At 43.2% G+C, this 14,287-nt stretch overlaps 1 protein-coding gene across 2 annotated transcripts in view; it reads left to right on the top strand.

Annotated features, from left to right (window-relative positions):
- Positions 1–14,287, top strand: part of cdc16 (cell division cycle 16 homolog (S. cerevisiae)) — a 75,633-nt gene that overhangs the window by 41,533 nt on the left and 19,813 nt on the right. For both annotated transcript variants that reach the window (XM_073028937.1, XM_073028946.1), the window contains exon 12: positions 6,259–6,384. In XM_073028937.1, the coding sequence (XP_072885038.1) occupies positions 6,259–6,384 (126 nt within the window). The remainder of the gene's footprint in view (positions 1–6,258; positions 6,385–14,287) is intronic.

The raw sequence follows: 14,287 nt of genomic DNA, 5'->3' as shown, positions 1-14,287 counted from the left end.
TCAGAGCATTGAGTACAGAAGTTGGGATGTAATGTTAAAATTGTACAAGGCATTGGTAAGGCCAAATTTGGAATATTGTGTACAGTTCTGGTCACCGAATTATAGGAAAGATATCAATAAATTAGAGAGAGTGCAGAGACGATTTACTAGGATGTTACCTGGGTTTCAGCACTTAAGTTACAGAGAAAGGCTGAACAAGTTAGGTCTCTATTCATTGGAGCGTAGAAGGTTGAGGGGGGATTTGATCGAGGTATTTAAAATGTTGAGAGGGATAGATAGAGTTGACGTGAATAGGCTGTTTCCATTGAGAGTAGGGGAGATTCAAATGAGAGGACATGATTTGAGAGTTAGGGGGCAAAAGTTTAAGGGAAACACGAGGGGGTATTTCTTTACTCAGAGAGTGATAGCTGTGTGGAATGAGCTTCCTATAGTAGTAGTAGAGGCCAGTTCAGTTGTGTCATTTAAGGTAAAATTGGATAGGTATATGGACAGGAAAGGAGTGGAGGGTTATGGGCTGAGTGCGGGTAGGTTGGGACTAGGTGAGATTAAGAGTTCGGCACGGACTAGGAGGGCCGGAATGGCCTGTTTCCGTGCTGTGATTGTTATATGGTTATATGGATTACAGAGGGGAAGAAGCTGTTCCTGAATCGCTGAGGGTGTGCCTTCAGGCTTCTGTACGTCCTTCCTGACAGTAACAATGAGAAGAGGGCATGTCCCGGGTGAAAGGGGTCCTTAATAATAGATGCTGCCTTTTTAAGGTACTGCTTTTTGCAAGTGGTCTTGGATACTATGGAGGCTAGTATCCGTGATGGAGCTGACTAGCTTTACAACTTTCTGTAGCTTTCAATCTTGTGTAGTAACACCTCTCACCCCCTCCCCCCCCATACCAGACAGTGATGCAGCCTGTCAGAATGCTCTCCATCGTACATCTGTAGTTTCCAAGTGTTTTGGGTGACAAACAAAATTTCCTCAAACTCTTCAAAACGAGTTGTTTTGTGTTTTTTTTAAAGAAATTACGATGGATTAGTATCCAGGACTGAAGCGATCTATCCCAGGTTACTGAAAGAGGCAAGAGAGGAGATTGCTGGGGTCATTTGGAAAGATCTTTGCATTCTCTTTCACCACAAGTTATTCCTCTTAAGTACCAACAGAGACAAACCAGGAAATTACAGGGCAGTGAGCCTTTCATCAGTAGTAGGGAAATTATTAAAGAAGGTTCTTAGCAATAGGATCTACTTCATCCAGAAACATATAGACTTGTAAGGTAAAGTCAACATGAGTTTGTGCAGCGGAGGCCATGTCATACAAAGCTAGATCAGATTTTTGAGTAGATGCTCAAGATCGTTGAGCGTAGGTCAGTGGATGCCGTCTATATCAGCTTTAGAAAAACACATGACAGGTTCCTTTGTGGCGGGGTGATCTAGAGGATTAAGGCACATGGGATCCATCTAGATGTAATAAATTGGATTCTGACTTGGTTTTGTAGTTGTCGGGGTGTGTTGCTCTTACTCAAAATCCATCACCAGATGACACAATTATTGCAGGATTTGTGGATAATGATGAAGGTTATCAAAGGATTCAGTAGGATACAAACCAGATAGAGTTTAAATCCAGGCAAGTGTGAAGCAAATTTTGGGAAGGAAAATGTAAGAGGGAAGTGTACAATATATGGGAGGAGCCGTAGGAGCACTGATGTACAGTGCACAAGTCTATAGCTCCCTGAAAGTAACAACACAAGTCAATAATGTGGTAAGGAAAGCACATGGTATATTTTCCTTCTTCATTTGGAGTATTGAGTATAAAAGGAAGTCACGTAGCATAGAAAACCTACAGCACAATACAGACCCTTCGGCCCACAAAGCTGTGCCGAATATGTCCTTACCGTAGAAATTATCTAGAGTTACCTATAGCCCTCTATTTTTCCAAGCTTCATGTACCTATCCAAGAGTCTCTTAAAAGACCCTATCGTATCTGCCTCCACCACCGTCGCCGGCAGCCCATTCCACGCACTCACCATTCTCTGCGTTTAAAAAAAACTTACCCCAACATCTCCTCTGTGCCTACTTCCAAGCACCTTAAAACTGTGGCCTCTCGTGCTAGCCATTTCAGCCCTGGAGAAAAAGCATCTGACTATCCACATGGTCAGTGCCTCTCATCATCTTATACACCTCTATCAGGTCACCTCTCATCCTCCGTGACTCCAAGGAAAAAAGGCCGAGTTCACTCAACCTGTTCTCATAAGGCATGCTCCCCAATCCAAGCAACATCCTTGAAAATCTCCTCTGCACCCTTTCTATGGTTTCCACATCCTTCCTGTAGTGAGGCGACCAGAACTGAGCACAGTACTCCAAGTGGGGTCTGACCAGGGTCCTATATAGCTGCAACATTACCTCTTGGCTCCTAAATTCAATTCCACGATTGATGAAGGCCAATACACTGTATGCTTTCTTAACCACAGAGTCAACCTGCGCAGCAGCTTTGAGTGTCCTATGGACTCGGACCCCAAGATCCCTCTGATCCTCCACACTGCCAAGAGTCTTACCATTAATACTATATTCTGTCATCATATTTGACCTACCAAAATGATCCACTTCACACTTATAGTGGCATGCAAAGTTTGGGCACCCCTGGTCAAAATTTCTGTTACTGTGAATAGTTAAGTGAGTAGAAGATGAACTGATCGCAAAAAGTCATAAAGTTAAAGATGAAACATTCTTTTCAACATATTAAGCAAGATTAGTGTATTTTTGTTTGTTACAATTTTAGAGTGGAAAAAAAGGAAAGGAGCACCAGGCAAAAGTTTGGGCACCTCAAGAGATTTGAGCTCTCAGATAACTTTTACCAAGGTCTCAGACCTTAATTAGCTTGTTAGGGCTGTGGCTTGTTGGACAGTCTTCGATAGGAAAGGCCAGGTGATGCATATTTCAAAGCTTTGTAAAAACCCTGACTCAAACCTTGTCCCAACAATCAGCAGCCATGAGCTCCTCTAAGCAGCTGCCTAGCACTCTGAAAATTAAAATAAATGATGCTCACAAAGCAGGAGAAGGCTATAAGAAGATAGCAAAGCATTTTCAGGTAGCCGTTTCCTCAGTTCATAATGTAATTAAGAAATGGCAGTTAACAGGAACGGTGGAGGTCAAGGTCTGGAAGACCAAGAGAACTGCTTGTAGGAGTCCTAGATAGGCAAATCAAAACCCCCATTTGACTGCAAAAGACCTTCAGGAAGATTTAGCAGACTCTGGAGTGGTGGTGCACTGTGCTACTGTGCAGCGACACCTGCACAAATGACCTACATGATAGAGTCATTAGAAGAAATCCTTTGCTGCATCCTCATCACAAAATTCAGCGTCAGAAGTTTGCAAAGGAACATCTAAACAAGCCTGATGCATTTAGGAAACAAGTCCTGTGGACTGATGAAGTTAAATATAACTTTTTGGCCGCAATGAGCAAAGGTATGTTTGGAGAAAAAAGGGTAAAAAATTTCATGAAAAGAACACTTCTCCAACTGTTAAGCACGGAGGTAGATCGATCATGCTTTGGGCTTGTGTTGCGGCCAAAGGCACGAGGAACATTTCACTGGTAGAGGGAAGAATAAATTCAATTAAATACCAGCAAATTCTGGAAGCAAACATCACATCATCTGTAAAAAAAAGCGCTGAAGATGAAAAAAGGATGGCTTCTGCAACAGGATAATGATCCTAAACACACCTCAAAATCCACAATGGGCTACCTCAAGAGACGCAAGCTGAAGGTTTTGCCATGGCCCTCAAAGTCCCCTGACCTAAACATCATCGAAAATCTGTAGATAGACCTCAAAAGAGCAGTGCATGCAAGATGGCCTTTTGCAAGGAAGAATGGGGGAAAATCCCCTAAACAAGAAATGAAAGACTCTGAGCTGGCTACAGAAAGCGTTTACAAGCTGTGATACTTGCCTAAGGGGGTGTTACTAAGTACTGACCATGCAGGGTGCCCAAACTTTTCCTTCGGGCCCTTTTCCTTTTTTTGTTATTTTGAAACTCTAAAATATGGAAATAAAAAGGTAATCTTGCTTAAAATATTAAAGAAATGTGTCATCTTTAACTTTATGCCTTTGGGAAATCAGGTCATCTTTTACTCACTTAGCTATTCACAGTAACAGAAATTGTGTCCAGGGGTACCCAGACTTTTGCACGCCGCTGTATCTGGGTTAAACTCCATCTACCACTTCTCAGCCCAGTTTTGCATCCTATTGATGTCCCGCTGTAACCTCTGACAGCCCTCCACACTATCCACAACACCCCTAACCCTTGTGTCATCAGCAAATTTATTAACCCTACTGCTGCAAAAATCTTTGCCTCACCTGGAGGATCTTGCCTTGGACAAGGTTCTGCACGGAAGGTTAGTTAGTTAGGAAGGTTCATTCGTTAGGTATTAATATTGAAGTAGTAAAATGGATTCAACAGTGGCTGGATGGGAGATGCCAGAGAGTAGTGGCGGATAACTGTTTGTCAGGTTGGAGGCCGGTAACTAGTGGTGTGCCTCAGGGATTTGTACTGGGTCCAATGTTGTTTGTCGTATACATTAATGATCTAGATGATGGGGTGGTAAATTGGATTAGTAAGTATGCAGATGATAGATAGATAGATAGATAGATAGATAGATAGATAGATACTTTATTCATCCCCATGGGGAAATTCAACTTTTTTCCAATGTCCCATACACTTGTTGTAGCAAAACTAATTACGTACAATACTTAACTCAGTAAAAAATATGATATGCATCTAAATCACTATCTCAAAAAGCATTAATAATAGCTTTTAAAAAGTTCTTAAGTCCTGGCGGTAGAATTGTAAAGCCTAATGGCATTGGGTGGTGGTAATGTAGGTGGTGTTGTGGATAATGAAGTAGGTTTTCAAAGTTTGCAGAGAGATTTAGGCCATTAGAAGAGCGGGCTGAACGATGGCAGATGGAGTTTAATGCTGATAAGTGTGAGTTGCTACATTTTGGTAGGAATAATCCAAATAGGACATACATGGTAAATGGTAGGGCATTGAAGAATGCAGTAGAACAGAGTGATCTAGGAATAACGGTGCATAGTTCCCTGAAGGTGGAATCTCATGTGGATAGGGTGTTGAAGAAAGCTGTTGGTATGTTGGCCTTTATAAATCAGAGCATTGAGTTATTGAGTTGGGATGTAATGTTAAAATTCCACAAGGCATTGGTAAGGCTGAATTTGGAGAATTGTGTACAGTTCTGGTCACCGAATTATAGGAAAGATGTCAACAAAATAGAGAGAGTACAGAGAAGATTTACTAGAATGTTACCTGGGTTTCAGCACCTAAGTTACAGGTAAAGATTGAACAAGTTAGGTCTTTATTCTTTAGAGTGTAGAAGGTTGAGGGGAGACTTGATAGAGGTATTTAAAATTATGAGGGGGATAGATAGAGTTGACGTGGATAGGCTTTTTCCATTGAGAGTAGGGGAGATTCAAACAAGAGGACATGAGTTGAGAGTTAGGGGGCAAAAGTTTAAGGGTAATACGAAGGGGAGTTTCTTTACTCAGAGAGTGGTACCTGTGTGGAACGAGCTTCCAGTAGAAGTGGTAGAGGCAGGTTTGGTATTGACATTTAAAATAAAATTGGATAGGTATATGGACAGGAAAGGAATGGAGTGTTATGGGCTGAGTGCAGGTCGGTGGGACTAGGTGCGAGTAAGCGTTCGGCATGGACTAGAAGGGCCGAGATGGCCTGTTTCCGTGCTGTAATTGTTATATGGTTATATGATCATGTGTGGTTCCAATCACCATTACAGGGTGTGGAGGCTTTGGAGAGGATGCAGAAGAGGTTCACCAGGATTTTGCCGGGATTAGAGAGTATTAGCTATAAGAGGAGGTCAGACAAATTTGAATAATTTTCACTGAAGCTTCAAAGGCTGGGGAACACAATGATAACACGATGAGTATCACAGATAGTCCAGATGTTTTTCCCAAAGTGGAGAGCATAAGTTTAAGGTGAAAGGGGGAAAATTTAAAGGAAATTTACGAGAAAGGTATTTTACAGTGAAAGTGGTAGGTGTCTGGAAAGGCAGAAGAACAGGTAGGGCATGGAGTAATATGCAGGCAGGGGGGTTTAATTAAAATGGGCATATCAGCACAAACATGATGGGCTGAAGGGCCATGTCCTTTGCTGCTGTACAAGCTTGCGACCTCTCTTCCTGATTTGTGTCGCGGTCTATGCTAATAGGCATTTGTTTCTAACAGAGTTTATTTAACCTCCTCAGTAAAGCCACTACCCTTGAGCGAACCTATGGTCCAGCTTGGATCGCCTATGGCCATTCATTTGCAGTGGAGGGTGAACATGACCAGGCCATGGCTGCCTACTTCACTGCAGCTCAGCTAATGAAAGGGTAGGTGCTACTCCATACTACATTCAGTTAATGTCTTTAACACAACATGTCATTGTTTGATGTCTTGATGAAGGGTCGTGGCCTAGAAATTCAGTTGTCCATTTCATTCCACAGATGCCGCCTGACCTGCCGATTTCATTAGCATTTTCCATGTGTTCATCCAGACTTCCAGCATCTGAACAATCTCTTATGTCTGTCTTATTGTTTGGCAACCTTTGATTTTACAATGCTGGTTTGAAGCCTCAGTTACTTTGTTGGCACGATCTACCAATGTGTTTCAGAAACTAATGTAACATTGTGTTTTTGAGAGAAAGTTTCTGCCAACCCTTCGCTAATGCAGTTGGTACTTGTTGGTACCACACTCTCCTGAGTCCATCAGAAGATGTGCTCTCACTTCCATGGTATTACAACTGTTAATCTGAGCCTATGTGCTTTTGCTTGGATGAAAGGCATTTGGGGCAGTGGTTAAAGAAAAGATGCATATCCTCGACAAGATGGTTCTGGTGCAGGAAGTGTGGAACAAGAAAAGACATTTGCAGAGAATTGGCAGAGAGAAGTAGCAAATGTATAGTCAGTGATCTATCTCAGTGACAGATCACATGAGCAAATGTCCAGAGTCAATGGTCCATCTTGGTGACACAACACAGGATCAAATGTCCAGTCAGTAATCCATCTCGGTGACAGATCACATTAGCAAATGTTCAGTCAGTAATCCATCTCGGTGACACAACACAGGATCAAATGTCTAGTCAGTAATCCATCTTGGTGACACAACACAGGATCCAATGTCCAGTCAGTAATCCATCTCGGTGACACAACACAGGATCAAATGTCCAGTCAGTAATCCATCTCGGTGACACAACACAGGATCAAATGTCCAGTCAGTAATCCACCTCGGTGACACAACACAGGATCAAATGTCCAGTCAGTAACCCATCTCGGTGATACAACACAGGATCAAATGTCCAGTCAGTAACCCATCTTGGTGACACAACACAGGATCAAATGTCCAGTCAGTAATCCACCTCGGTGACACAACACAGGATCAAATGTCCAGTCAGTAATCCATCTCGGTGACACAACACAGGATCAAATGTCCAGTCAGTAATCCATCTCGGTGACACAACACAGGATCAAATGTCCAGTCAGTAATCCATCTCGGTGACACAACACAGGATCAAATGTCCAGTCAGTAATCCATCTCGGTGACACAACACAGGATCAAATGTCCAGTCAGTAATCCATCTCGGTGACACAACACAGGATCAAATGTCCAGTCAGTAATCCATCTCGGTGACACAACACAGGATCAAATGTCCAGTCAGTAATCCACCTCGGTGACACAACACAGGATCAAATGTCCAGTCAGTAACCCATCTCGGTGATACAACACAGGATCAAATGTCCAGTCAGTAACCCATCTCGGTGACACAACACAGGATCAAATGTCCAGTCAGTAATCCACCTCGGTGACACAACACAGGATCAAATGTCCAGTCAGTAATCCATCTCGGTGACACAACACAGGATCAAATGTCCAGTCAGTAATCCATCTCGGTGACACAACACAGGATCAAATGTCCAGTCAGTAATCCATCTCGGTGACACAACACAGGATCAAATGTCCAGTCAGTAATCCATCTCGGTGACACAACACAGGATCAAATGTCCAGTCAGTAATCCATCTCGGTGACACAACACAGGATCAAATGTCCAGTCAGTAATCCATCTCGGTGACACAACACAGGATCAAATGTCCAGAGTCAATGGTCCATCTCGGTAACAGATCACATTAGCAAATGTCCAGTCAGTAATCCACCTCGGTGACACAACACAGGATCAAACGTCCGGTCAGTAATCCATCTATACCTCTCATTATTTTGTATACCTCTATCAAGTCACCTCTCAAATCTTCTACATTCTAGAGAAAACAGTCCCAACTTATTCAAGCATTTCTTGTAACTCACGTCCTCCAGTCCTGGCAACATTCTTGTAAATTTCCTCTGCACTCTTTCAACCTCGTTTACATCTTTCCTGTATGTAGATGACTAAAGCTGCACAAAATATGCCAAATTAGGTCTCACCAACATCTTATACAATTTCAACGTATCGTCCCATCTGCTGTACTGAATACGTTGATTTATGAAGGCCAATGTGCCAGAAGCTTTCTTTACGACCCTATCTACCTGTGACACCACTTTCAACAAAATATCTACCACACTTCTCAGTGCCCAACCGTTCACTGTGTAAGACCTACCCTGGTTGGTCCTACCAAAGTGCAAAATCTCACACTTGTCTGCATTAAATTCCATCTGCCGTTTTTCCAGCTGATGCAGATCTCTCTGCAAGCCATGATAGTCTTCCTCACTGCCCACAACACGCCCAATCTCATGTCATCAGCCAACTTGCTGATCAAGTTAACCACATTATCATTTAGATAATTTTTATACATGACAAACAAAATTTTGAAAGGGATAGATAAGATAGAAGTAGGAAAGTTGTTTCCATTGGTAGGTGAGACTAGAACTAGGGGACATCGCTTCAAGATTCAGGGGAGAAGATTTAGGACGGAAATGAGGAGAAACTTTTTCCCAGAGAGTGATGAATCTGTGGAATTCTCTGCCCAGGAAGCAGTTGAGGCTTCTTCGCTAAATATATTTAAGATACATTTAGATAGGTTTTTACATAGTAAGGGAATTAAGGGTTATGGGGAAAAGGCAGGTAGATGGATCTGAGCTTACGGACAGATCAGCCATGATCTTATTGAATGGTGGGGCAGGCTCGATGGGCCGGATGGCCTATTCCTGCTCCTATTTCTTGTGTTCTTATGTAACAGCAAGGACCCATTATTGATCCCTGTAGCACACCACTAGAAGCGCTTTTCCAAGTTGTCTTTGAAAAAAGTGGACATTAGCTGTGCTCCTGTCTTCTACGCCTCACCCACAGCTAGTGCAGATGCAAAAATTCTTGTCAGGGCCACAACAGTCACCTCTCTTGTTTTCCTTAGTATTCTGGGATAGATCCTCTTTGGCCCTGAGGACTTGTCCACCTTAAAGTGCCCAAGGATTTCTATCTTTTATGATGCAGATGTGCCCCAGAATATCAGTAAATACCCACCATCCATCCCCAGCTCTCTGGCCTACAAGTTCTTCTGCCTAGTGAATACTAATGAGCTGGCCTCCACTTGATGGGCAGAAAAATCCAGAGTTTGGAGAAGGAAGTCGGAGGATCAGAATGGGAGTGCGGCGGGAACCATTTTGAATTTTTCTTATTTTCGTCGGAGTTAAGAGAGGCGGGACTGCGCAAGCATGTGACAGCGGGCAGTGAAGCAGGGAAGATTTAAAAAGGGCAGAAATCCTGAATCGGTTTTGGTTTGGAGAAGGAAGTCGGAGGATCAGAACGGGAGAGCAGCGGGAGCCATCTTGAATTTTTCTTATTTTCGTCGGAGTTAAGAGAGGCGGGACTGCGCAGACATGTGATGGCGGGCAGTGAAGCAGGGAAGATTTAAAAAGGGCAGAAATCCTGAATCGGTTTTGGTTTGGAGAAGGAAGTCGGAGGATCAGAAGGGGAGTGCGGCGGGAGCCATCTTGAATTTTTCTTATTCTCTTTGGAGTTAATAGAGGCGGGACTGCGCAGGTGTGTGACGGCGGGCAGTGAAGTGGGGAAGATTTAAAAAGGACACAGCCTTGTACAGTGGGCAGCAGAGTGTAGGCTTAAGGGCTTGGGCTCAACGGGCTTAGGCGGAAGCAGGCAAGGCAAGATAGGTTTAGGTTTCAGTTTTTCCTGTTATTTGAGGAAAGGGTAAGTATGAGTGCAAGGGCAGCTTGTTGTTCTCGGTGTCGGATATGGAAGGTCCTGGAGTCTGCTAGCCTCCCGGAAGTCCACATCTGCGCCAGGTGCGCCGAGCTGCAGCTCCAAAGGAACCATGTTAGGGAACTGGAGCTGCAGCTCGATGACCTTCGTCTGGTCAGGGACAGTGAGGAGTTACAGGCAGGTGGTCACACCGGGACCACAGGAGGCAGACAGGTGGGTCACGGTTAGGAGGGGGAAGGGGAAGAGTCAGGTACTAGAGAGTACCCCAGTGGCTGTACTCCTTGACAGTAAGTACTCCTGTTTGAGTACTGTTGGGAGGGACAGCCTACCTGGGGAAAGCAACAGTGGCTGTGCCTCTGGCACAGAGTCCAGCCCTGTAGCTCAGAAGGGTAGGGAAAGGAAGAGGAAGGCAGTAGTGATAGGGGACTCGATAGTTAGGGGGTCAGATAGGCGATTCTGTGGATGCGATCAGGAGATCCCGATGGTAGTTTGCCTCCCTGGTGCCAGGGTTCGGGATGTTTCTGATCACATCCAAGATATCCTGAAGTGGGAGGGTGAGGAGCCAGAGGTCGTGGTACATATAGGTACCAATGACGTAGGTAGGAAAAGGGAAGGGTCCTGAAAGGAGAATACAGGGAGTTAGGAAGGCAGTTGAGAAGAAGGACCACAAAAGTAGTAATCTCAGGATTACTGCCTGTGCCACGCGACAGTGAGAGTAGGAATGGAATGGGATGGAGGATAAGTGTGTGGCTGAAGGATTGGAGCAGAGGGCAGGGATTCAAGTTTCTGGATCATTGGGACCTCTTTTGGAGCAGGTGTGACCTGTACAAAAAGGACGGGTTACACTTGAATCCTAGGGGGACCAATATCCTGGTGGGGAAGTTTGCTAAGGCTACTGGGGAGACTTTAAACTAGAATGGTTAGGGGGTGGGAATCAATTTGAAGAGACTAGGGGAGAGGAGGTTGGTTCACAGATAGAGAAAGCTTGTGGACAGTGTGTGAGGGAGGATAGGCAGGTGATAGAGAAGGGGAGTGCTCAGACAGAAGATGTAGGGGAGAAGGAAGAAAAAGATAATAAAGTTGATCGCATTGTTAGGGATAAACAGAGAGGAAGAGGTGGAAAGTTTCTTAAATGCATCTATTTTAATGCTCGGAGCATTGTAAGAAAGGTGGATGAGCTTAGAGCATGGATTGATACCTGGAAATATGATGTTGTAGCTATTAGTGAAACATGGTTGCAGGAGGGGTGTGATTGACAACTAAATATTCCTGGATTTCGTTGCTTCAGGTGTGATAGAATCGGAGGGTTGTCCGAGAAAATATTACAGCGGTGCTTTGGCAGGATAGATTAGAGGGCTCATCTAGGGAGACTATTTGGGTGGAATTGAGGAATGGGAAAGGTGTAGTAACACTTATAGGGGTGTATTATAGACCACCTAATGGGGAGCGAGAATTGGAGGAGCAAATTTGTAAGGAGATAGTAGATAGTTGTAGCAAGCACAAGGTTGTGATTGTGGAAGATTTTACTTTTCCACACATAGACTGGCAAGCCCATTCTGTAAAAGGGCTGGATGGTTTGGAGTTTGTAAAATGTGTGCAGGATAGTTTTTTGCAGCAATCCATAGAGGTACCGACTAGAGAAGGGGCAGTGTTGGATCTCCTGTTAGGGAATGAGATAGGTCAGGTGACGGACTTATGTGTTGGGGAGCACTTCGGGTCCAGTTATCACAATACCATTAGTTTCAACATAATTATGGAGAAGGATAGGACTGGACCCAGAGTTGAGATTTTTGATTGGAGAAAGGCTAACTTTGAGGAGATGCAAAAGGACTTAGAAGGAATGGATTGGGACAGTTAGTTTTATGGGAAGGATGTAATAGAGAAATGGAGGTCATTTAAAGGTGAAAGTTTGAGGGTACAGAATCTTTTATGTTCCTGTTAGGTTGAAAGGAAAGGTTAAAAGTTTGAGAGCGCCATGGTTTTCAAGGGATATTGGAAACTTGGTTTGGAAGAAGAAGGAGATCTATAATAAATATAGGCAGCATGGAGTAAATGAGGTGCTCGAGGAATATAAAGAATGTAAAAAGAATCTTAAGAAAGAAATTAGAAAAGCTAAAAGAAAATATGAGGTTGCTTTGGCAAGTAAGGTGAAAATAAATCCAAAGGGTTTCTACAGTTATATTAATAGAAAAAGGGTAGTGAGGGATAAAATTGGTCTCTTAGAGAATCAGAGTGGACAGCTATGTGTGGAGCCGAAAGAGATGGGGAGATTTGAACAATTTTTTTTCTTCAGTATTCACTAAGGAGAAGGATATTGAATTGCATAAGGTAAGGGAAACAAGTAGGGAAGTTATGAAAACTATGACAATTAAAGAGGAGGAAGTACTGGCACTCTTAAGGAATATAAAAGTGGATAAATTTCTGGGTCCTGACAGGATATTCCCTAGGACCTTGAGGGAAGTTGGTGTAGAAATAGCAGGGGCTCTGACAGAAATATTTCAAATGTCATTAGAAACGGGGATGGTGCCGGAGGATTGGCGTATTGCTCATGTGGTTTCATTGTTTAAAAAGGGTTCTAAGAGTAAACCTAGCAATTATAGGCCTGTCAGTTTGACGTTAGTGGTGGGTAAATTAATGGAAAGTATTCTTAGAGATGGTATATATAATTATCTGGATAGACAGGGTCTGATTAGGAATAGTCAGCATGGATTTGTGTGTGGAAGGTCATGTTTGACAAATCTTACTGAATTTTTTGAAGAAGTTACGAGGAAAGTTGACGAGGGTAAAGCAGTGGATGTTGTCTATATGGACTTCAGTAAGGCCTTTGACAGGGTTCCGCACAGAAGGTTAGTTAGGAAGGTTCAATCGTTAGGTGTTAATATTGAAGTAGTAAAATGGATTCAACAATGGCTAGATGGGAGATGCCAGAGAATAGTGGTGGATAACTGTTTGTCAGGTTGGAGGCTGGTGACTAGTGGTGTGCCATGTATTGGGTCCAATGTTGTTTGTCATATACATTAATGATCTGGATGATGGGGTGGTAAATTGGGTTAGTAAGTATGCAGATGATACTAATGTAGGTGGCGTTGTGGATAATGAAGTAGGTTTTCAAAGTTTGCAGAGAGATTTAGGCCATTAGAAGAGTGGGCTGAACGATGGCAGATGGAGTTTAATGCTGATAAGTGTGAGTTGCTACATCTTGGTAGGAATAATCCAAATACATGGTAAATGGTAGGGCATTGAAGAATGCAGTAGAACAGAGTGATCAAGGAATAATGGTGCATAGTTCCCTGAAGGTGGAATCTCATGTGGATAGTGTGGTGAAGAAAACTTTTGGTATGCTGGCCTTTATAAATCAGAGCATTGATTATAGGAGTTGAGATGTAATGTTAAAATTGTAGAAGGCATTGGTAAGGCCGAATTTGAAGTATTGTGTACAGTTCTGGTCACCGAATTATAGGAAAGATATCAACAAAATAAAGTACAGAGAAGATTTACTGGAATGTTACCTGGGTTTCAGCACCTAAGTTACAGGGAAAGGCTGAACAAGTTAGGTCTTTATTCTTTGGAGCGTAGAAGGTTGAGGGGGGACTCGATAGAGGTATTTAAAATAATGAGGGGGATAGATAGAGTTGACGTGGATAGGCTTTTTCCATTGAGAGTAGGGGAGATTCAAACAAGAGGACATGATTTGAGAGTTAGGGGGCAAAAGTTTAAAGGTAACACGAGGGGGAATTTCTTTACTCAGAGAGTGGTAGTTGTGTGGAATGAGCTTCCAGTAGAAGTGGTAGAGGCAGGTTCGGTATTGTTATTTAAAGTAAAATTGGATAGGTATATGGACAGGAAAGGAATGGAGGGTTATGGGCTGAGTGCGGGTCAGTGGGACTAGGTGAGAGTAAGCGTTCGGCATGGACTAGAAGGGCCGAGATGGCCTGTTTCCGTGCTGTAATTGTTATATGGTTATATTTACCATCCGAGAGAAAAAAACACTTATAGAGCAATACAGCATGGGATACAGTGAAATGTTGTTAGGTTGGCAGTACGGTTGAATGTTAATGAAAATGCCAACCACCTTGCTCATCCAGTTCGT

Source organism: Hemitrygon akajei, chromosome 2 (genome assembly GCF_048418815.1).
Source record: "Hemitrygon akajei chromosome 2, sHemAka1.3, whole genome shotgun sequence".
In the NCBI taxonomy this organism is placed as follows: domain Eukaryota; kingdom Metazoa; phylum Chordata; class Chondrichthyes; order Myliobatiformes; family Dasyatidae; genus Hemitrygon; species Hemitrygon akajei.
Note: the sequence above shows the minus strand (reverse complement) of the source record. Positions and strands in the feature narration are given on the sequence as shown.